We start from the raw sequence: 24,101 nt of genomic DNA on the forward strand, positions 1-24,101 counted from the left end.
GAGGGCTCCTCCAGGGTTGGGTGCTCAGCCTCTGACAGCCACGAGCTCTAGTAGTTTTGAGTCACATGCTCATACCATCTCAGACTGCCTTTCTTCGCTCAGTTATCACATTTGATAACAAATACTACTGTTAAAATTGCACGCCTTAATACAGATTAATTCCTAACCTTTTGGCTACATGTACCCTTATCCACACTCCTTTTTATCTTCATATCCTTCAATCTACCACATCATTTATTTCAAAAGCTTTCCTAATGTGACTTTCTCTCTTTTTTAATAAAAAGAAGACACTGTTTATAATAAGTATTTTTCAATATGTCCCAGCACTCCCACATCCCAGTTTCTATTAAATCTAGTCGTTCAATTGCTGACATTCAAAGTTTCATTGTACAGAGGGAAAGAAACAACAGAAAGCAATTTTAGCAGATGCAATTGTTTGTTGGCTGGCAGGGCCACCAAGTTTCAGAAGCACTGGGTTTTTGGTTCTGATGCTGTCAGGCAAGGATATTATTAACAGGGATCCTCTTTGACAATGAGAAAACCCTGACAGTCCAATAAAATAAACAGATCACTTGGGGAAAAAAAAGAAAACAAACAAACAAACAAACAAAAAGCAAGGGATAAACAGTAACCAAAAAGTGCACTGTGCTGGGTTTCGTGCTCTCTGCATTGAATACTATTTTTTAATTTCTCCCCTAATATTTCCAAAGGGAAAAAAAATCAGCCAGATTTTCCCTTTGGATGCTTACTGATCTGAGGAATGTTGTGTGATTTATACAATGGGCAGAACTAACGGGAAAATGCACCCGGAGTCTCAGAGGTGTGGGCTGTAGGTGGTGCAGCTGTGTGCTCCTCTGGAAGGAGAGACCTTATGGAGAGACCCCCTTTTCCCCATGCTGCCAATTTCTTGGCTGGCTGTCGTCTGTCTTCTTTTTCTAGGACAGTGTGTCAGCACCGATATTAGTGATATTTCTTTTATCATTTTAGTGATACAGTTTGTGATACGATTTTAGTAGGAGGAGTTGTGTGCGTGCAAGAGGAGAGAGAGCTGAGTGTTCCTAAGGCAAAAGATGAGCTGGGAGATGCTGGCAACTATGAGTGACTTGCAGAAGCCCTGAGGCTGCTCTTATTTACATGAAGGCTTCCCCAGGGCCAGCACATCCCTGTTTTTTCTGCAGATCAGGCTAAGAGAGGACAGTCATAGCTTTTTCTCTGCTATGATTCTCCTGGAGTGTATGTTCATGTGGCATGCATGTACAAAGCACTTGCAAAATATCTCTTGTGTGCAAAAATTCTGTAAAAGGAAGCAATGGAGGTGGGCTGTATCTCAAGCATCAGCAATTCAGTGGGATGGAGAAGAATGTGAGCCAAAACGCCGTGAGCTGGGTGCTCTTAAGGCCCATTGAAGCTGTCAAGAGGGAAGGGAATGCAGCATTTTAGAACATGGAAGCCCTTAATCTGATCATGTGTGTGAAGCACAGATACTTTACTGGACTTCTATTTTCTTTTTTTTTTTCCCCCATGTTTGAGCTTACATATTGATAGCCTGAAGGTTCGTGTCTATTCTTAGCACAGGCAGTGGCTTTGCATGAGGAGAATAAGCTTCTTCAGGCCATGTCAGGAGGTAAAAGCCTTCGGATGGATGAATCCAGGCTCTCTAATCTTTGGTTGCCTTAACAAGAAGGGTGATGTTGCTGTAACCTGGGCACCTGTTCAGAGAGTGTACTTGTCCATTACCTGCACATTGCACAACTGACATGGCAACTTGTTGTTGCCTTACTCTGTTTTTTCTTCTCTGGCCCTTCTGCGAGAAAGGGAAAAATGCCAAATCAACATTAGACAGAAAAAATATGATGACGTTTTAGAAACTCTTGTCTGAAATTCACTGCCATGTTGTTGCTAAATGAAACAGAGAAAATGAATTCCTCTACTGGTACAAAAGTAATTTATTATGTCTCTTGTGGGAGGCTGCCAAAAGAGCTCCTAGTTATGTAAAAATATAATGGAAATGAAATTCAGCAGAATTCATTTGTGTCAGTAATACTCACTTTTTGCCCTACCTTTCTTTATCTGTTTTAAAGTAAAATAAAGAGGGGAGGGCAGAAAAAGAGGAGGGCAGCAATTACTCAACAAAATGTCTTTGAGACACTCTATTTCATGAAGGGAACTTTATGCGATGCCAATTTCAAGAGAAATTGTCAAGAACCTTAAATGTTGATTTTACGTTCTAGCTGAAGTTTAAACATTTAAAAGATATGATTAATGAATTGCTATGGGTGCAAAGTTGATTTCAAACATCTCAAAATGTAAAAGTGTTCGGATCGGAGATATTTCGTTGCCCCATTGTAAAGGAGCTATTTGCCAAATTCACATCTGGATCTAGGATTTAGGCCCATTTCTGTTTTCCTAAGCAGTGTAAGTACTGGGAGTCCTGTGTTACTAATATGGAAAAGGCCCAGCTGCATGATATATGAAGTTGCCTTACATCCCCATAAAAAGAAGGTTTCAGGCAGCCTGCATGTGCATCCATACCTGCTTTCCCTTTGTTGCTGGTGAATCAGCACAGAGAAAAGCTATGCAGAATAATTTGCTAAACGAGGGGCACCGTCTTTAGTGCACACCCATACATTTCCATGCAGGGGCTCCAACTGATGTGATTACCAGAAGGGCTTTATTCCCTTATTAGGACAAAAGGCAGGACGAAAACTGCTGTAAAATCTGCTTTTCATGGCAGGGCATGGAGGCTCTTTGAGCCAGAGCTGATGTCAGTAGAGGCTCAGCAGCACCAGAGCAGCTCCTCTTGCAGAGGACTGTGCTATGCCCCTTACCTCCAATCGGGAGCTATCTGAGAAGGACTGTAACTGCATGCCACAGAGTAACTGTAGAATAACTCAGGACAGGCATCTTGCAGGTAAAACATGTGTTTACCTCCTTGGAGGCTGACCTGCAGAAAGTGCTTCGGGACTGGCTTTTTGGTTCTGTAGTATGGAAAGTGGGAGAGCTGAAGGAACCAACCTTTGCAGTTGGTAAGGAGGAAGAAAAATACAGCTCCGGCCGTTCCCCAGATGACAAGACAGCCTGAGCTGAATTCACTGATTAGCTTTCACATACTTGTTTTATTTTGTTTTCAGAAGAGGGTTCGTTGGAGAGAGATTGTTGGAGGTTTTGATTTTTGCGCTCTTCTAGGTAGCAGATTGATAGGACAGGGGAACCAGTGTGAGTACAGTATCTCCCAGAGTGTGGATGAGCCTCTTAAAAATATTTACCAGCCACCTGCGCACTGGAAAGTTAAATGGCTGAGAGTCCTTCAGACTACGTGATGATGAGATTTCAGTTAATATAGAGTAGTTTGTTAGCTGCTGGGGTAGCTTTGATGAGAAAGGCTCACCAGCACGGTTGTTAGGACTTTTACCTGGAAAATGAGAACACAGTGCCTCAGTCCTGGTATGAGTAAATATTTAAAGCAGGTGGAATAAGATCAGTAGGAGGCATGAGGAACGTGGCAACCTAAAACACCAAATAGTCTGGTAGTCAGGGCATTATGCAGGAGATATGAAATGTCAGTTTAAATCTTCCCTGTCAGGGAATTAATCCACATTCTCTTTCCTCTTTTGCACTAGTCTTTGCTCTTGCACAAAATAGGATTCTGCTTCCCTCTCCCCACTCAGTTTTATAAATTTAGCCGTTCACTTTTTTTTTTTCCTGTGTATACACGTGTTCAAGAGAAAGCATTTATTTTTGTATCACATAGAACAAAGCAATCCATCCTTTCTTTTGTTTCAGTGGGGAAAACCAAGGAATAAGGAGTATTTTTTGTTCTACTCAAGCATTATACAGGGTTTTAGATGCATATATTTTGCTTTGTTTAGCTTTATTGCAAAAGCAATGAAACCAATTGCTCAAACAGCCCTCATCAGCAGTGGGGTCATCAGCTTTCCCATACCCATGCTGGAAGTTGCCTCCTTTAGGAAATTAATGAAGTATTAACCACAGATTTATGTCGCTATAATACAAAGGAGAGATTAGAAGATATATAAACTTACACATCTGTAATATAAACAAAAGGATCAATTAGACTAGCAAGAAATTACAGCTTTGCGTAGCAAGGGGGTCACTAAATCAGGGAAAAGCTGTGGTTTTGCAGTACTGAAACCCCTGTTTGGAAAGGAGAGAGAGTATTTGGAGAAAGTGGGGATGGCAGTTACCGATGGGAAGCTGAGACTGGAAAATGAAGGGCTCACTGCCATTTGCCAAAATACATTATACATGAAATACGTTTTTGCAAGTGTGTTTCAGCTGACTACGGTTATTATTTAAGTGCAGCAAAGCTAAACTGCGCTAATAGGAGAGGAAGGGATCAGCCTATTGGCTGAGATACAGACCTAGTATGATGTCCAAAATTCCTGGAGTGTTTTAAACTTTTGAAGCAGAAGGAGCAAAGGTCTATCTGATAGAACAGAGGTTCAGACCAAGGCTCTCAGCCACCCCTTCCAGATGTTAGCGCAACTTTTTGACCAGAGACTTTGCCTTTCAGCACCCTCCCCTCTCCCTGGTCTCCATGGCAGACAGACGGTGCAGGAAGGAGTGGGTAGAATAAACAATGAGTCTTCCAGCCAGGGATGTTTCCCTACTGCTGTGCCGAGCAGCTTGCTCCTGCTCCGGGCTAGCAGGACTGGGGAGGATGTGGGTGTCCAAATCCCTTTGTGGATCTGGCCAGGGTCTGGCTGTGAGCATGGAGGGCAGATCCTCTGCAGAGAGGTCACCTCTGATCCAGATGACTTGCCTGCAGGCTGCTCCATAACTGGCTCCTGCTGCTTTGTGTAGAAAGAAGGTGGGATCCTTCAACCACCTTTACAGATACAGATGTTTGTTCGGGAGGCAGGTTCTTCCCAATGGACTTCAATCATTTTTTCTTCAGGAAGTTGAGTTTCATTGATTATCTCTCTTAATATCAGATACCAGCAATAAAAACAAATCCATTATTTCATTGATTGAGCCAGCTGTCGTGAACTGGAGTAGCCTCTTGACTTCAGCAGCAACGTTCAGCTCATTTATTCCAGCTAGCAAACGTCCTCTAATCACCAATCAGCCTTCTGCTGCATTTCCCTTGCTGAAGTAGGAGGTAGGCAGGCTTGGGTCACCTCGCTCAAAGATTCAGCCACCTCCTTTTCACGAGTTTGTTTTTCATGTCTCACTTTGGGAGCTGCCTGAGCTGTCTGGATTTGTCACGACATTACTGGGGTGGGGTTTCCAGGCCCAGCTGTCCTGCCCAGGTCCTGCCCACGCTGGCTCAATGGGGCCAGGATCCGGCCGTGGTTGGGTAGGGATGGGCGGCCTTCAAACAGGACGTGCCTCTGCGTCCTCCCTTCTGGGGTGCCAGAGGGAGGGGGAGCTGATAACCCGGTATGGAAAGGGCAGAGTGCTGTGCCCCACCTTTGTGGGACTGAATCAGGAAAAGGGCAAACTACATTTTCCGAGCCCGGAAAAAATAGGCGGCGATAAGATATTTGCCTACCGGAACAACAGAGGCAAATATGGGCAAACAGGAACCTTTCAAAGCGGCTCCTGGCGTTTTTGGCTAAAGCTGAACACATTTAAACCCTTCTTCCAGCGTGGGGGCACTCAATCTGTTAAAAAAAATAGGTATGTGGTGCCAACAGAAGTCCACACGATGAATGTGAATTTAAAAAACCTGGGTTGATGCAAGACCCACAAATGGACCTGAAGGTTCTTGTGAAAATTGTTTCATTTAATTACTTATGCACAGATAAAGAGGATACAGAGATTAGTTGTTACTGAACAGTAACTGTGTATCTGATAGATGGATAATATAAAAATACTTTTTCTCAAATTGGAGTCATTCTGTTTTCTGCAGCAGCGGTTGTTTCTTCACTCTGTATTTTGGCCTAACAGCTGACGAAACTGGGTGCAAGAATAGCAGCCATCAGACATTTTAATAAGAGAAAAATGAAAATATTGGGCTTTGGTTTGTTTCGGACAGAGCTGACCACTGGCAATGCTGGCAATGAGTACCTCTGTCAGGTGAAGCTTCAGCTGGGTTAGCAACAAAAGCACTGCGAAGTGCAGCTCAGAAACTGCCTTTGAATAAGCAAAACCCCACTTTTCCTATGTACGAACTGCTAGATTGGCATAGCTCCAGGAGAGCCAAGAGCTCTACTCTTGTAAAATGATTAAATATGTATACTTTTCACTTAAACAGCAGGCAGGAAGCTTCTGCAATCACAGTTTAGGATAGCCTTTTTTTTTTTTTTTTGTCCTCTTCTTAAGGAATCCTGTCCGAAGACTATCCATTAACAAGTAAATTAAGGTTTCAAAGTTGACATATCCAAGAGTTAATTTTGCATGAAGTCAGCTCTTAAACATTTCCTTTATCAGGTGAAAATGTTGCCCCTTCTCTGTCTGGCACAGCAAATTTTTCTCTAGTGGATCTGCTCAGCCTTATGGAAAAAATGATTGTTTCTTTGTCTTTGCAACTCCCTGTCTCTCCATTAAAATAAATGACCTGATTACAGCGCTGGTCAGAGCTTCAGCTCTGTGCCTACCAGGGTTCCCTGTGCTTTGTTTTGGGTGTGTAGGTGGTAGTAGTAGGTGGCATGGAGCAAACATGCTCCTGGGTCAGAGGCATAGTTGCTCTGCTTGAGATAAAAAAGGCATCTCCCATAGTGGTTAGTCTTGTGGGGATTAAGGGATCCTGGTGAGCACTTTGAAGGGAGAGGAGTGGTTTTAGATGTCTTACAGTCTGCGGGAGACAAAGAAATCTGACCTCCAGGAGGTGCTCAGCACCCATTGCTGGATGCATTGGGCTTCTCCCATGGAGGGAGCAAAACTAGAAGTGCCACCATACCTGGGTCACATGTTTGGTGCTGGCTTCTGTGTTCCTTCATTAGTGAATGGTGAGACACATGCGCTGCATTCTTCATCATGTACACCTCCTCCCTTACTGTCTAATTTCCACATATTTTCTTGCATGTCATGCTCTTTCTTTTCCACCTTGCTGTGAAGACAACCACTGTACTGTTCTCCAAACACAGCTTTCAACCTAGTTAGGCCTTGCCAGCGTGGGAAAATGAAGAGGCTGTTCCCAAAATATTGATTCAGCTACAGTGTTTGGGGGCTGGTGGTGAGAGGTTGCCTACTGGGGCTGTGAAGTCTCCTTGAGATCTTCAGCAGCTGCCTGGACACAGGCCTGGGCAGCCTGCTCAGGGTGGTCCTGCTTGAGCAGGGGTGGGGCCAGATGCCAGCCTCAGTTATTCTGTGGTCTTCTGCGGTTTCAAGAGCTGAGCACAAACTCTGGATTTTCACAAATGCTTAGGAAAGCAGTGCAAAGCTTACCCTCTCAGTGAAATCTCCCTTTCCTTTCCATCCTTCTCCAGGCAAGCTCGTCAGTGATGTCCGGCCCGGGAGAGAGCACCAGTCCCGAAAGCAGCAACCTTAAGTATTCAGGTCAAGATGGGCTGTACACAGGAGTCAGCCTGACCTCCACGGCTGAGGTGACGGCGTCTGTCAGACAGGATCATTGGTGTGCCCTGGCTCTGGCATGACCCGCTGCCAGCCAAGCTGGATCCCGGCACAGAGCAGCAGCCCCCAGATGTCGTGCGGGGTTTCTTCTGTGGAGCGGTGGCAGCGAGAGTGCTGGCTAGGGACGCTCCTCTGAAATTGTTTCCGTGCCTTGGTGGCAGAGGTGGCTTTCAGTTCCCCTAAGAGGCTCTGCCGAAGCATCCTCATCCTCATCTATGCAAGAAAACTGTAGGGAAAGCAAGTGCCCACTGGGGAATAGCTAATGCAGCCATACACACTCAAAAAAAAAAATAAAAAAAAATAAAAAAAATAAAATAAAATAAAAAAAGTAAAAAATATAAAAAGGAAAATGGAAAAAAAAAAGAAAAAAAAAAAAAAAGAAGAGAGAAACCTAGACCTATTGATAGATTCCAGAAACACACCTTCACTCACCCAGCAGTGCTGCCTTTCTGATTGTATATTTGTTTTCACTCTCTCATCACCTTCTCCTCCCAAGAATTTGACAGACGCCGTCAGCATTGGGGAGGCTTGAATTATTAGAGATAAGCAGATACTCTCTGAAGTGTTGGTAGCGTGTACTGCTGGAGTCAGCGTGGGCGCCCAGAGCCGGACATTTGACCTCCTCACCCATCCTGTGCCTGCCTTGCTCTGCTCCCTTGTGCCAGAGCCCAGCGATGCCCGGGGGAGAAAATCACAGCCTTTGGTACAAACCTCACGGGGTCGAGCTGGTGAAGGACATTTTGTTCTTGTTTAAGATATTTACTCACCTTGCAAGACTGCGCTATAACTTTTGAAGTACACTGTGACTGAGGTTTATGAAAGTTCATATTTTGTGGCTGAACTGTATAGAGTCAGTCAAAATTTGTAAACAGGGTAGCAATCAGATATTTTTTCTTCCATATATACAATAATTTTTTTTAAAAGAAGTGCAATTTGCGTTGCAGCAATCAGTGTTAAATCATTTGCATAAGATTTAACAACGGTTTTTATACGAATGAATGAATGTAAACATTTTAACTTAATGGTACGTAAATAATTTAAAAGAAAAACTTAACTAGGCATCCTTAGGCTTTTTAGTGCAACAAAACCCATCCACTTTCTGTATTTCCAGTTGCTAAAGCAGGAGTTTCAAAGAACAAGCCTTCTCTCAGGAAAATTGCCCTAGCTGTTTGCTCCTAAGTTTTGTACAAAAAAGCAAATGCATCCCCAGTTGGTTATTTTTTTGCCATTTGAAGAAGCCTGTACTGGAAAGAAACAAACTGCAATGAAACTTTACTACCTAACCGATACATACGTAAATACTCCATAAGATATTTAGGCATCTTTGAAGTTTAGGATGCGATCTGTATAGTGTGACTGACACATCGTTAGGTTGGTTTCCATTGTTTTTTAAATGGGATGGCATTTGGAAAGTTGTTTCATCAGAGCTCTACAAATAAAAGGGTATCATTTTTTTTCTGTACACCGCGCCTTCTCCTTTGTTTCAGCCACAGCAGTTTATCTGTATTGAAAGCTATGGATGCAGGCAGCATGTCAGATGGCTTCAATCATGGTCTTCAGTCAAAATGTTCGCTCTGCCTAGCTGAGTCTGTGCCATGAGTGGCATTTTTAGAACTTCCCTCTGTATGCATGCCTCCTGGAGGTATGTACAACTGGGGTCCTGCACCTTCCAACATGAGTGTCTCTTGTGCATACATGTTGTATTTCTGCTTAAATGCCTTGGGAGGACCATAACGGTTTTTCTTGGCCTTCACACAGTAGCTAAAGTGTGGGAGGTAGGTCTCTTGTGTATGTAAAAATCAGCAAATGGGGCAGCAGAGCCCTTGCCTTTCTGCTGACATCCTCTGGTGGTGAAGTCTGAAGGGCAACCACAGCTGAAGGCTCTGAAAAAGAGAAGGTGTTAGTTTATAGCTGCTGAGGGGAATAGAAAGCCTCTGGCTGGCTTTGAGGACCAGTCCTCTGCATTGCTTCGCCGTTGGGAGCAAGACTTTATACTTTGTGTGTTTTCCAGCTACGCTGGCTGTGCTGCTGAACAGGGATGCCGACAGCCCTGTGAGTGGCTGCAATGCATCTCTTCACCTTCCTCAGAATAAGATCCATTTGGGGTGAAGTGGGACAGCTCTTCTGCTTGCAGTGAAGCTATGCTGCTGTGCACCAGCTGAGAACCTGCCTGCTTGCTTTTCAGCCTGTAAAACCCAGAGGGCTGAGGCTGCCTGTGTAATCCCAGGGCTGATGGGAGGACCAACGGATGGACACAGTGGCACAGGCCTCAGAGAGCAGCTCGTAGCAAACAGCCTCTCCTGGGGTTTGGTCTGTATCAGACCTGCTTAGCAGACCCAAGGAGACTGTCATGGTGCTGGACCACTTCAGTTCATTGCACCCTGTGTGTTAATGTGGTGGTGCAGTCCAGCCCTGCTGACCTAGGGCCACATGGGCTGGGATCTCCTAATTTAATAGCTGTTTAGCTCCATCCAACTGGAAAGTGGGCCATGCAAGGGAACACTGGGTTTAAAAAGCAGAAGGTGTGCAAAAGAGGATGAATCTCTTTCCTTTTGAAGCATTTGTTGGCTGAAATACCCTTTTCTGTGCTGACACTTAAATGGATGAAAAGCTGTCACTAATGGGTGTTGAGCAGCCTTCAGACTTAGCTGGAGTCTTGCATTCTCTTTTTTTTTTTTTTTTTTTTTTTTAAAAACAGGAATGAAGTTTGGTGTGCTACTTCTGAATAGTGTAATATAAACCTCACTGCTGAGCAGGAGGAGAGGGCCATGTAGGTCAAAGCTATGTTCCTTCGGGTTATTCTAAAACAGGGAGCTCAGACCAGCACATCCTAATTTGGAGCTGCTGACCCAGCAGTAAACTTAGCTGGCTGCTGACACTCTTGCCATCAGCCTGTGGATGTCTCGTTGCTTTGAAACCCCGTGGCACCATTTAAGAGGGCTCCCAGGAAGCTCTTCTGCCTTCTCAGTACCACCTTTACCTGAAGTGTGACCTAGGATGGTTCTCACAGATAGTAAGTCTTGGAGGGCACAAAAAAATGTGAAGCGTTCTCTCGGATCTGAGTCTGAAAATATTCTTTTAGGTGATATAAGGTGTGGGGGAGAAGAAAGGGAAAAACAGAAGCAAAACAACCAAAACAACCTTTCCTAGGGAAGGTGTGTAATCAATGGATATCAAGATGTTACAATCACAATACAATCAAGAGAGTTAGGCGAAGTGGACAACGATAACAAAAGAGAATAAAATGGAAGGCTTACCCTTAGTCTGGGCTCACCACAAACACCAATAGAGACAATCTCCAGAAGAGATCCTTCCCCACTAGTAGCCAGCTCTTAAATAGGTCTAGGAGGGGTGCAGCCAGGCTCCACCCCTTCCGGCAGTACAGGTGAATTGCCTTCACCTGTGCTCCTCTGGCTGGCTCATGGCTCACCTCAGGTGATCAATCAGAGGTTCAGGCCGTGACTCTGCAGTTCCCATACAGGAAGGTGTTTCCTGTTTTTATTAGCAAGAGCATCAAGAATTAAATACTCTGCCTCCTTGGACAAGAGGCAGGTTTTTGTCCCTCTGCGATAGATAGGAGGGATGCAGTACCATGTTGCCTTATTCTATAGATGCTGAGGAGCTCAAAACCAAGTTCTGTTATGATTTTACATAGCAAAAATCTAAGAATTCTATCAGAGCTCTACAAGAGTACCTTTCTACTCACCAAAGCCAATCTCCAAATGTACTTACTGCTGAAGCTGCTTGACAAAATAAAGGTTTGTCTTTTTAAAAAATTATATATATACATTTGTTTATTTATTTTGCTTTTCAGTCCTGACAAGCTGGCCCAGTTCTGGGTTTGTGAGCTGGATTTTGCTCTGGCTCATACATCATCAATAACACTGATACTGATAGACGGCCTGGCCAGATGCTTTCCTTACGTATCCCTGTTTTTCTTCAGTGACAGCCCCTGGGATGGGCTGGGAAAGAACAAAGAGAGTTCGGCTGCAAGTCTCAATTACTAGTGAGGCTGAACAAGCCAAACTGACCACAGAGCAGCTCTCTGGTGCCAGGATGAAGCTTCAGAGTTGACATTCAGAACAAAACAAAATTAAAAAAAGCATACAGTTATATGTTATCATAGCATCTTTTCTCTAGAAACAACCAATATTAAATGGCTAATGACTTCAGGCATCTTCTTCAGGCTCGCATGCCAAATAACACTGAGGCATTGACAGCATATGCCAGGGTGAGATGTGTGCTGTGGAGGTATATGAGTGTGCAACAACTGCTGGACTTGGTTTGGTGAACTGGATGAAGCACAGACAAACAGGCCTTGTGGCAACTTGGAGGTTTTTTGTTACTTATGAGGAATCAGAGGACAAGGACCTTCACCTGGTGTGAAGCGAGGAGCCAAAGCAGCTAATTTGATTTGGTTTTCTTGCTGCAAAACTAGATAGAGCCATGTGTCAGTCCCGCAATATTTGCTATATAGAACTTGGGTAATTCACTGTTCTGCATAAAAATGATACCAATTCTCATTCTTTCCAAGAGAACACGAATTTTATGAGTTACACTCTGTCCCTGTTACCAAGAGCCTTAGCTGAACACAGGATGTAGAAACACAAAACGGACTCCAGCTCCTCCTGAGTGCTTGGGGCTCCAGATCTTCCTTATCCAGCTGCCCTGAACTTCATTCCTCACAGATCCTTCACTTCCTAAATTTGTATACATTGGAGATTCCAGGGTTGCGTCAAACCTACTGAAATCAATATTAAAATATAGGGCAAGGTTTGTTGCAGTGGGCCACGGGAGGAAGAAACTGAGGGCTTGAGGGGCAATTCCAAGAAGGCTCTGCTCCACATGTTGCAAAAGGCTTTGAGGTCTTCGTTACATGTATGTAACTTGTTTTTAAATCATTTCTTACCTTCTTTCCTTAAAGATATGCAATGAAATTTGCTGTAAGTGATAGGAGAGTGCCCCAGTGGGTGGGCAGCCAAACAGGAGCTGTTAGAACAATGTACTATGCAAAAGTGCTAATACATTCCCTGAAATAAACTGGGAAATACTGAGTAGAGGTAAAGAGGTAATTTGCGATGCTGCATTTGGAGCTGGCTTCCATATTTGAAAAGGATGTTGAAATTTGGAGAGTGTAGGGGAAAAGAGCCACATGAAATGATTTAAGGACTGGAGAAATTGTCTGGCCTTGACAAATTTCATGACCACAGTCTGTTGAAAGTATCCAAAAGACTGAAAGGTGACTGGTTTAGTGAGTCTCTTCATGGGAAGAAAAATCTTAGTACTGAAAGGGCTTTGATCTTGCAGAGGAAAACAGTGGTCTTCCTCTAGTGTTCAGAAGGTGAAGCCAGATAAGCTCAGGTGAGGAATTAGCCTCAACTGAAAAAATTAATGTTATTAGTGATGACATGATGGCAAGAGAAGAAAACGAGTGCTCAATCTCCTGACGTCTTTGCAACAAAATTGTCTAAAAGGCTGAATTCAGCTGAACAAAAGTGAGAAGTGACTGAGCTCAGGACTAAGTAGGTTACATTTGCTGCTTTGTGATTTATAGGCCAGATTAGTTCCCATTTGGCCTGAAGCTGTATTATGTTTTGGGATGAGACCCAATGCTGAGAGTTTGAATTTTTGTCATTATGAAAAACCCCATGGCACTTTTCCTGTGAGTCGTGGTAAACACTGTGGTGTCTTGACCCACTTTCAGCATAAGTCATTACTTTTTGCCTACCTAAAACATCCTCTTTCCTCTCTAGAACTGCCCTGCATCTTTATTGTTTCCTATTAAATACATCCTGAGTTTCACAGATGAAAAGGCTGTGTTTTAAATTATTGCAAATAGGATCTGAAAATACTTTATGGCCTAACACACAGGAAGAGCCACATTTCCAGAGCAGTGGCATAGAGATGTGCCAGTGAGGTCTGGACAGGCACATCTTCCAGCACTGCCTGCACCAGGGCAGGGTCTGCCTCAGGTTTGCATGGTTTCGATACTCTGTTCTTCACAGAATAAGTTGTGTCACAAGGTTAATTTTATTTTATTTTAAACCATAAGGGACTTTTCACCAACCCTGGAACAGTCTTCTGAAGACAGCAATAGTCATGGAATCATGGAATCATTTGAGTTGGAAGGGGCCCGTAAAGGTCATCTGGTCCAACCCCACTGCAATGAACAGGGACACTTACAGCTCAGTAAGACTGCTCAGGGCCCAGCCCAGCCTGATCTTGAGTGCCTCCAGGGATGGGGCACCCACCACCTCTCTGGGCAACATATTCCAGTGCCTCAGCACTCTCACTGTAAAAAAATTTTTCCTTATATCTAGTCTAAGTATCTCCTCTTTTAGTTAGAAACTATTTCCCCTTGTTCTATCCTTCCTTATAACACAGTGATGTCCTGTAGTTTCCAGAAAATTTCACTTGTCTTGTATCAATTAATGGTTAGAACCCTGAGCCTGGAAATTAATATTTCTATTTCATCTAATGGAAAACAACAACAAAAATTGCTTACAAGATGGACTGACAAAACATTTATTCTTCATTGCAACCACCAAGGGATTCCTTCAAACTTTTATATTGCATACTGGCTGCACTGAGCGTAGGTGTGGAGAAATTACGCTGTCTGTGCAATTTAGCAGCTCTCAGAAGATTAAAAAATGAGTTTCTCCCAGAGTATTGTTAGGATTATCTGTGCACTAGATAGAAGGAGGCCAGTAGAGCTCCCACTTTATTGTCAGGTCCCAGGCTTTGCTCAGAGTAGTGATAAAATTCCTGAGACTAAGAAGCTTTGTATAAGCAGGAATTTCAGGAAAAACAGCTTGTCTTTCTAAGTCCCCACGATCAGTTTTCAACAAGAAACTTCGCATACGGATCCCAGCAGACTCAGGCTCTGTATGCAGGGCACTGATCTTAACAGTTCTCTGTGGCTGAGTTCATCAGGAGGAAGTGGACAGGCACCAACAGCTGTGTGCTGTATCCGTTCTGCAGCACGAATTAGTCCCACTCCCTCTGCCGTTTAGTCATGACCAGTTTGCCTCGTGCAAGTAGATGGGTGCTCGCCTCAGGACTGTGTGATATGGTCAAATCTATCACACTGCAAAACCATTTCTTATCTAAAGCAAAGGATTAGTACTTCTGAAATGAGCACACTGAAAAAAAATAAAAATCAGGGTGAAGCTGGGAGGAGCTCGTATTTCACACCTGTTATGTACCAAGGTGTGTATGATGTTTATGTACGCTCTGCTTTCCTGCCGCAGTCAACCTAAAAGGTGGTCAGCATGCTTCACTCATGATTTAATGTACTTCAGCCTATGAGGAAACCTATGTGAGTGAAATGTTAACTCTGAGGTTTCAGTTCTTGTGAAGTTTTGGCCTTGTTTCTTGGTCTACAGGCTCCTCGTGACACCCCCAGCCCAGGCATATTCTTTCCCCTGCAGTCGGGTGCACAGGCCCCTGTGGATCCGTGGCAGAGGTTAACTCTAGTTTATAAGGACCTTTAAAAGATAAGAGCCTCAATTACAGTAGGCTAAAGCAGGCAAGCATATAGGAAGCAGCAAGCTGTCAGCTTCAATGTTAGCTACAAAGTTGAGGAGTACGTGCTTGACACCCTCGTAATCATTGAGACTACTTATGGCAGCCACCTACATCAAACCTCGGCTTCTGGGAGGAGCCTTGTAAAACACAGAGCAATTCAGGCTAGGCCTCATCTAACTTCTCCAAGTGGTTTGAATGGGATAGTCCATGTTTCAGGGACTCACCAGCTGCCAGGAGGTCTTGGCCACCAGAAGCCCCAGCTATCAACCATACCTGAGGGGCACAGTGACCCTCCACTGCTAAGGCACTGAGTAGTGCACCCATCTCCTCCAATTTGACTGTGGTGTGGGAGAGCCATACCTACCTGTCCTGGCCAGAACTTGACTGTTTAGAGGAGAACCAGTACACTAAACATGAGCATGTTCTACCTACATAGCATAGGTGGGAAGGAGGCAAAATAGTCATGGTTGGATGGAGCTTTACTAATAAATGCATTGCAACAGAAGGCAGTGGGAATAGGTCATTACTCCCAGGCAGATATTTTTTATAGCCGCAGAAAATACAGGTCCCGATTTTGCCCTTTGCACCAGAGATAGGGTTAGAATAACAATGGCCACTGTGGAGATAATCCTGATTTACACTAAATAAATTATTCTACTTGCAAGCCAATTTCAGGTATTGGCCTGAGGCACATAGTCCAAGTTTCCAGCTGCAGCTGGGGAACAAGTGGGGCTTGACAAACACCTCTATGCCTTTCTGCTGCTTCAAGCAGAAGGCATGGGCAGAGAGGAGAGAGAGAGAATGAGGCTTCCTTGGTCATCTGAAGAACAGGGATCATTTACCAACCACAGATATGGTTAGATTAATTTCTATGTTCTGTGTGTATGACTGGGCTCATGAGAATTCATTGTGTAAGCCAGAGGACAAGACGGCATCCTTCTGTTAATAAGTACAGAGCAGATAATTAAAAAATTAATGCGAGAGTTTCATTGTTTCAGAAAATCAGCAGTGGACCTGAGGCATGTAGCAAGTCTTTAATTAGCATTATCCTTTAAAGTAAGTAATACAGTGAAAAATCTCCTTGAGTTCTCTGATAGCATATTCATTAGCTAATCAACAGTACTACTATTTCCTTTGAAGTATGCCTTACTCTGCTGTACTAAAGTGCACACACTGATTTACTGGTAAGGGTAATTAAAGGGCATGTCATAAATGCCACTGACGTCATGGAATATTGTTCTTTAACCGTCTTTCCAGTTAACTCTTCCATGTGGAAAAATAGATATTTTGCATCTGACCCTCACCTGGTGTTGAGCATTCTCCATCTCGTAGTGTCACAGCACTTTTGGGAACCCAGGGCAGTGGAGGATGTAGGCTTGCATTTATGGCTTCCCATGGTCGTGAAGTAGATGAATTTGAAATTCTTCCAGCCTTTGCAAAAAGCATGGCAGCGTCACAGAAACTTTTTCTAAGAAAGTTCTTACACAGGAATTTCAGAGAGCCTTCGCCTGTGTAACCTACCCAACCCAGCAGTGAAGCTCTGGTAGTCCTGGTGGCAAGGTGAGCACTTCAGAAAACAACTGTTTCCCATCACCCTTCTCTTGACTTATACCTTCCCTTAAGGCAGAAACTTAGCCCCTGGCTGGACAACACAGATGGTGTGTGTACACCTTTACAGGTTTTTAATTGGATTCTACTCTATCTGTAAGGGAAAGGCCAGGTAGGTTGGAAGAATTGTACCTAAGCTATGCATTTAAAGCTTTCTCTTCTGTGATGAACTTTGAAAACTGGGGGTGCTTTCCATCCATCAGGCTTGTAAATGCCATACTGGCACAAGGGTGTATGAGTGAACAGGGGAACATTAGCACAGGCTTTTCCATCTTCTTGTTTGCTTTATTGCCTCTTTCCCCTTCCTCTACCTTTTTCCTCTTTCCCCTTCTCTGTTTTGTCTAGTGGATTTCTTTTTCTTCTGAGCTATAGGTTTGTCTTCTTTAATCTCACTGCACTGAACAAAATGTTTCCTGATTTTTATTTTTTTTTTCATTTACTGTGTTACACAACATAAACAAGTGGTAGCCTTTCCTTACTGTATTTCAGGTAGTGGTATAATTCCAGGTAACAATAATAAATAGGTCATAAAAAATGGAATGAACAACCATCCTTCACTCACACAAATGAAAGAAATAAAAAGATCAATAATGCGAAACACTTGATTTCAGAATATGTTAAACATATGTTTTACTGTATATTTTAATGGTATATGGTCCTATTTATCTCAGATATGCCTGTTTTCAACGTAGACAACTGTCCTCATTTAAAGCAGAGGTCAAAATTCAATTTTTTCAATTCAATTTTGATCATGGATCTTATTCATGTTATTTGTTACTTTTACTAAGATGATCAGGGGGCTGGAGCACCTCCCCTGTGAAGACAGGCTGAGGGAGCTGGGCTTGTTCAGCCCGGGGAAAAGAAGGCTGTGGGGTGACCTCATTGCAGCCTTTCAGTACCTAAAGGGAGTCTACAGGGGGGGAGGGAATCAACTCTTTACAAGGGTTGATAACTGCAGGGTGAGGTTTCAAGTTGAGGGAGGGGAGATTTAGGTTGGACGTCAGGGGGAAATTCTTTACAGAGAGAGTGGTGAGGTACTGGAACAGGCTGCCCGGAGAGGTTGTGGATGCCCCGCTCTTGGAGGTGTTCAAGGCCAGATTGGATGGGGCCCTGGGCAGCCTGGTCTGGTATTAAATGTGGAGGTTGGTGGCCCTGCATGTGGCAGGGGGGTTGGAGATTCGGGATCCTTGAGGTCCCTTCCAACCCTGGCCATTCTGTGATTCTGCGATTTGTGTTAGTAGACACACTAAGTCAGTATTTGCCCTCTGCTGAAATGAGACTCTCAGGCACAATGGTATAAACCCAGCTGTACAGCTAGAGTACTCTCAGGCTTTCCCATTAATATCCAAGAAGGAAAATGTTCCATCCTCCCACTACCAGTGAGAAACACAGTGGGGATTGTTATCCATTTTATGGATCACGAGAGATGGGACTCAATAATTTGTCAGAAATCCACAGGTGCTATTTTACCTTCCTGGCCCCAGGTGATGTCCCAGCTGGTGGGCAAGGGCCTTGGCAGTGATGTGTGACAGCTCATATTGGTGACTCTTGGCATGGTTTTGGCCAGGTCCACCTAGCTGCCCCCTATAGTCAGGGGACCAGCACGGGCCAGAGACTGGGCCCAGATTGGATTGCTGCCTCTACGTTGAGGATAAGAGAGACTGGCTTGGAGCACTCCTCCTTCAACTGTTCCCTGATCCATTTTATTTCCCAGCAGAGATATAGCCACTTGATGTGTATTTGAGATGTGTGCCTGTTTGCTTGCATGGAAGTGGCATACTTCAAGACTAGCTGGTGAAGAAAGAAGATAAGACACAATATGAAATGTGGATGAGTCTTTTGTGACCCTGAGCCAAGACCTGCCTTAAGTCTGGGGATATTTTTTTTATGAAGGCACGTGATCCTCTGCCTATGTCAGCACAAAGCAGAGATAGGCCCCAACACGTGACTCTTTAGTGACTGGTTTGAATGGAATTGTGTGATTTTTTTGAACAGATTTATTGTGCAAGCAAAAATGTATTTGCTAAAGATTACAGCAGCCTGTTTGCTCTGAATGCTTAGCCCGGAGAATAAAGACTGCCCTATGTGACCGTTCATTACATGGTGAAACAAGGTTTGTGGTGTCAAATACCTGTTCTAGTTTTGTTATCCTCATATCACACAATCTGCAGCAGGGTCTAGCCAGTGGACACAGAGCAGGGCTGGGCTGCAGAGGCTTCAGCTCCTGTGTCCCTTATAGAAGTGGACTATAGGTCTATATACCACTCATGTGTGGATTTCAGATCTGTGTCAGGTGCAAACACACAACCTATGCGCTCACAGACCCCTGACATTTCCAAAATACTTTTGTGGGCTTACACAATCACTGAGTTGCTCTACCTGAGCCTCTCTAGGGTGTCCTCGAGCACCTTTCTGTCACCTTCTTCTCAGGGACAGATGGACTCAGGAGTGCTCACTGACGTCTGGCTCCTGATCACAGGCAAGAGAAGAAGTAGGACTCAGCCTTTGACTTCTGATTTTTCATTTCTGCTTCAAATAGACAATATTTTAAGTCAGATGCGTGTTACATAATTTCATAGCTGGAAGACTCTTGCAGCATTCTGCCCTACTGAGGCCACACCTGGAGTACTGTGTCCAATTCTGGGCTCCTCAGTTCAAGAAAGACAGGGAAATTTTGGACAGTCCCACAAAGGGCTACAAAGATGTTGAGAAGCCTGGAGCATCTCCCTTATGAGGAAAGGCTGGGGTGTTCAGCCTGGAGAAGTGAAGACTGAGGTGGGATCTTAACAAGGCTTGTAAATACCTAATGGGTAGAAGACAGGCGATTGGCTTTCCACCTTTTTAGGGCCAGGCTTTCAGTGGTGCCCAGCCACAGAACAAGTAGCAATGAACACAAACTGCAACACAGGAAGTTCCATATGAACGTGAGGAAGAACTTTTTGACTTCAAGGGTAATAAATTGCTGGAACAGGCTACCTTGAGAGGCTGTGGAGTCACCTCTGGAGATGTTCAAGACCTGCCTGGATGCTTTCCTGTGCAACCTGCTGTAGGGAACCTGCTTTAGCGAGGGGTTGGACTGAATGATCTCCAGTGGTCCCTTCCAACCTCTACAATTATGTGATTCTTGGTGAGCACTCTCCCTAAAATGCAGCAGCTGAGAAGTATGGCTCCATTCCCTGTAGAGCTGTTTGCAAGGCTAGTTTATGAGCATTTCCAACAGAAATATCTTGTAGGCTATGTAGCTTAGTGGGCAACAGACCATCTTGGTCTGGTACCAATTGTGTTCTGAGAGCATGAACCACACACAAAGGTGGACAGAGATGTCTCAGGTTTTTGACAAAAGCAAATGGAGGCAGAGTACTATGGAATTTCAAAATCCACCCTATTTCTTTTACCTGACTTTGTTTTTTAAAACATTCAGGTGGCTGATCTGCAATACGTAGACCTCAATTTGCTTTGGAACTGTGGTTCAGATGTACTTCTAGATGAAACTTAAAAAAAATAAAAAATCATATAAGCATGTTCAAGGTCAGTTGATAAAAATAATTCTTTTGCCTATGTGTTGAATGCAGTTAGAGGTCCCATCACTCAATTTCCTTGGCAGAAACACTCCTGAGGCTTTCTTGTGCTGATACTCCACTGCAGTGTTTGGAAAGAGAAACTCGGCCAACTACGAAGTTATCTTGGAATTGTCCTTGTACAGGGGAGAATGGGGCTTGATTTAGTCTGGCAGGCTGCTAACATCTGCTGCCATGGCATTTTTTGCCAGCTTTCATGGCGCCAGCAAATGGAAGAATGCTGCAGCCCTTGTATCTCTGGAGTTGGTTTAGCATAAGCTTGTCTGTAGGAGGAGGAGTTTGCTGAAATGAACAACCGGAGCAACTGACCTTGCACTGATCTTGCTGACAGTTCCTGCTTGAAATAAGGTTGCCCTGGTTTGGTGCAACATCACTCACCTCCAGCAAGGGAATTTCCAAATGTTAGGAAACACAAAAGATCTGTATAAGGAGTGACACATTCAGAAGGATCCATCTGCACCTGTCACGGGATCTGAGTGCAGAAGCTCTGAAGGAACTCAGTTCCAGACTGAAGGTTGCGGTGGGTTTGTAAAAGATGTCTCTCATATCTTTATCTCTGCATATCTTTAGACAGCAAATTTCAAATCTCATTCTGGATCCCAAATAAAAGCAAACAAAGTGGAAAAATCCTAGAACAGAAACAATGTCCAAAGGCTAGTAGCATCTTCATAGATGCTACTCAAAAACATGGAAATTGAAAAACTTTGTTGAAAACTGTTGTAAAAGACTCAACAAATTCAGGTTCAAGGCAGGAGACTGAATGTTTTGCCTCTTTGGCCTCCTCATGCTTCATACCTTGGAAACCTACCTACAGCTCTGCCTGTTAATGAACATCTGTTTTTGATTGTCACAAACCCATATATTTCAGTAAAATAAATACACCTGATGTCTACTTGGGAACCAATCTATTGTTTCTGCTGTGCCAGGTTCAGCCATTGCTTTTAAATCGGAAATAGACACTTTTTTCTCACTTGCCTACTTATTACCTGTAAGTGCTAAATGACCCCAGTGGGAATTGTGTTTCTGTTTGGTCTAGCTGCAGAACATGGGCTGAAATGTTGCCTTTACTTTGGTGTCTGATGTGTTGTGTGTTGAAGGACTGTCTTGCATATGCAGACTACTGGTATAAGTGTGTAAATAAATCTTTCTCATCTTCTGGTAATTCTGTGTTAGTCCAAATGGACACTGAACTAAATGTGGGTGAAAATACTAAGGTTAAAAAACATAACCTCACCGAGTCCTGCTCATCTTATTCAGGGGCATCACTTTCCTGTCTGTACTGGCACCTTGGTACCACTGTGGCTGTCCACAGCTGTGACAGAAGCCTTGCACAACACTCAGATTTAAAAAAAAAAGAAAGAGTGTGATCAGAGTCACAATGAAAGCCGTTCAAGGCAGGAGCTCCTGGTTTCCCAGAGCAGATAGACCTTCACATGTCATGGCAGGGTGTTTGCTGTTTGATAACCTATTGATCTTGTCATACAGGGTGAAAATCACAGTTCCTACATATAGGAGAAATCAACACCTGTTGATTTCATGATAACTATCAGACTATATGAGCATAACCATTTCTTGCCTTATAACGCTGCTGAGAGCAGCTGAGATTTCTCACCTTCACCTCTTCAGTCTCAGTTCCAGCTAGTTTCAGTCTCTGTTACTACTTGTTGTGAAATAATGGGGGTGGGAGGAACGTTCTGCCTGAGAGAGTAAAATGTATAAGTAGTATCCCTTTTCTATTTTCTATTTTTTATTTTTATTATGTCCTATCTACGTGGTGAAAAGGTTTCAGCAGTCTACTTGTCTGGAGGGGAAACATCAGTGTGGACGTACTGGTTCAGACCAAGGATCTTCTAGTCCAATATTTGGTGTCTTAAAACTGGCTACAAAAAGATGTTTCAGGGAGCGTGAGAACAGGGCAAGTATGTGTAACATTTTCCTTTAAGTCCCTCCCACTCTCTGACCATTTTCAGCTCATAACTGTTTGGACCTTCCTAAGCCTCTGCAGTTTGTTTATGTGTAGCAGCTCGCAATGGATTCCTCATCCAGGGCTCATCCATTCTCACCCTGATCCCTTGTAAATTGTGTGCATCCACATTGACCTTTCAAAAGGAGTTGCACCTGCTGCGAGAAGAGCCACCTCCTTTGCCAAGAGGTGGAAGCCCCATCCCTTGAGACATTCAAGATCAGGCAGGTGGGAGTCTGAGCAACCTGATGAAGTTGGAGGTGTCCCAGTTCATTGCAGGGGAGATGGACTAGATGGTCTTTAAGGGTCCCCTCCAACTCAAATGATTCTATGAGTCTCCTTTGCCCAGCTGTGAACCCAGTTCCTAATAGTTTAGTTTGATGGTCCCTAGGTCATCTTTTGGAAGATACTGAGCCAATCCCTATCTGTGCTCTCCAAGCCACTTCTGACAAACTACTCTCCTATCTTCACCAAAGACTCTCAGACTCTAATGTCTCTAAACCTGTGTCCTCCAACAGAATGCTGTTCACACCGTGCTGATACTCATTGCAGTGCAAAGCTGCTTATTGGTATTTGAGAAAAGCACAGTTGCTTTTTATGCATAATTATTTCATCCTCCAGAGGGTACATGCAAAGGCCATCTTCAGCTTGGAGAATCAATCAGCAGATGATGGGGAGAAACAGTTTTCTCCAGAAGGAAACCTATGCTGCAGCACTGGCATGGTTGTGCATAAGTTTCTCAGGAGCACACAGGAGTGTCAGACACAATGACACTGATCACATCCACATGTGGGCTTGCCTGATGGCACTGGCATCACTGCCGAGGGTAGCATTCAGCCAAAGGCATGCCACAGCTGAGGTGAAGAAAGTTCAAACTGCTTGGACAACATGCTAGCTGGAACAGGAGGATCTCTCCAGGAAATTTTCAAAGCTCTATTTGGGGAAGACTGTGTGTATTCATGTGTGTGTGTGTGTGTGTAGGTCCTCTCCTCTCTCTCTGTTGTGTCCCATGCTTGCAGGTCTTCCTGGATTACCACTCAGCAATCAGTACTGTTTTGCTAAAATTAATACTATGGCTGCTTGTGGATTAACATCTCAGATTTCCTAGGTATGGGAGAATTCTTCACCTACATCCAAAACCTATAGTAAGGATTAATCTGGCCTCAGATTAGTGCTCTTTCATGCCTGCTCCCTCATTTCCAAAGACAGTCCATGTTCTCAGCTAAAGGGTAGAGACAGATTCCTCATGCTCTGACCAGCTGCCTGACCTGGAGGACTGAGGTGAAAGTATATAAAGCCAGCCCATAGAAATGGAGTAACAATCTGACTGCGGGTCTTGCTATAGATCAGCCAGGGACGTGCTGAAGAAGTGACTGCTGCCCAGACCTTCCTCACCAAGGAGAATGCTACTAGTACATGGCTGATAATGAGGAAGGCTGGAAGGGCTGTGGGGATTTGGTGCATGCACTGCAAACTGGGGTTGAGTTTGTTTGGAGTAGTGATAACATATGGAAGCACATATGGCGTGGGGTAGAGTCAAAACAACTTGGACACAGGAAAACAAGTGGCAAGAAGAAAGAAGTGAACAGACAGTACTTTTGTTCAAACTTCCTTTGGGATCAAGATGAAAATGTGCATCATTTTTTTCATTTCCTCTTTCTCAAGTATCCACCAGTCTGCATCACCTGTGTTCCAGGCAGCTGCAAAATACTTTGCCTGTAAAGTGGGATATACTTCTGTTGCTTGCTATCACAGCTGATTTTGCAATTGAGAATAATTCATGGTGTTATGTGATGAACTAATCTAACCCCACAGCGCTCATTTGAGCAGCACTCAAAGGAAAAAGCTGGAACAGCAGCACTTACATTTCCCTACCCCCAAAGGCA

The 24,101-nt window shown here is 43.9% G+C and overlaps 1 protein-coding gene across 2 annotated transcripts in view; it reads left to right on the top strand.

Annotated features, from left to right (window-relative positions):
• GATA6 (GATA binding protein 6) overlaps nucleotides 1–24,101 on the top strand; it is a 79,943-nt gene that overhangs the window by 8,534 nt on the left and 47,308 nt on the right. Inside the window, exon 6 of one of the 2 annotated variants that reach the window (XM_052704344.1) lies at nucleotides 7,395–9,001. The exons of the other annotated variant lie outside the window; for it this stretch is intronic. Coding sequence (XP_052560304.1) covers nucleotides 7,395–7,562 — 168 coding nt within the window. The 3' untranslated portion in view covers nucleotides 7,563–9,001. Of the gene's footprint in view, nucleotides 1–7,394; nucleotides 9,002–24,101 lie in introns of those variants that run through there. 2 annotated transcript variants of the gene reach the window in all.

Source organism: Tympanuchus pallidicinctus, unplaced genomic scaffold (genome assembly GCF_026119805.1).
Source record: "Tympanuchus pallidicinctus isolate F22 unplaced genomic scaffold, pur_lepc_1.0 scaffold5, whole genome shotgun sequence".
Classification (NCBI taxonomy): Eukaryota; Metazoa; Chordata; class Aves; order Galliformes; family Phasianidae; genus Tympanuchus; species Tympanuchus pallidicinctus.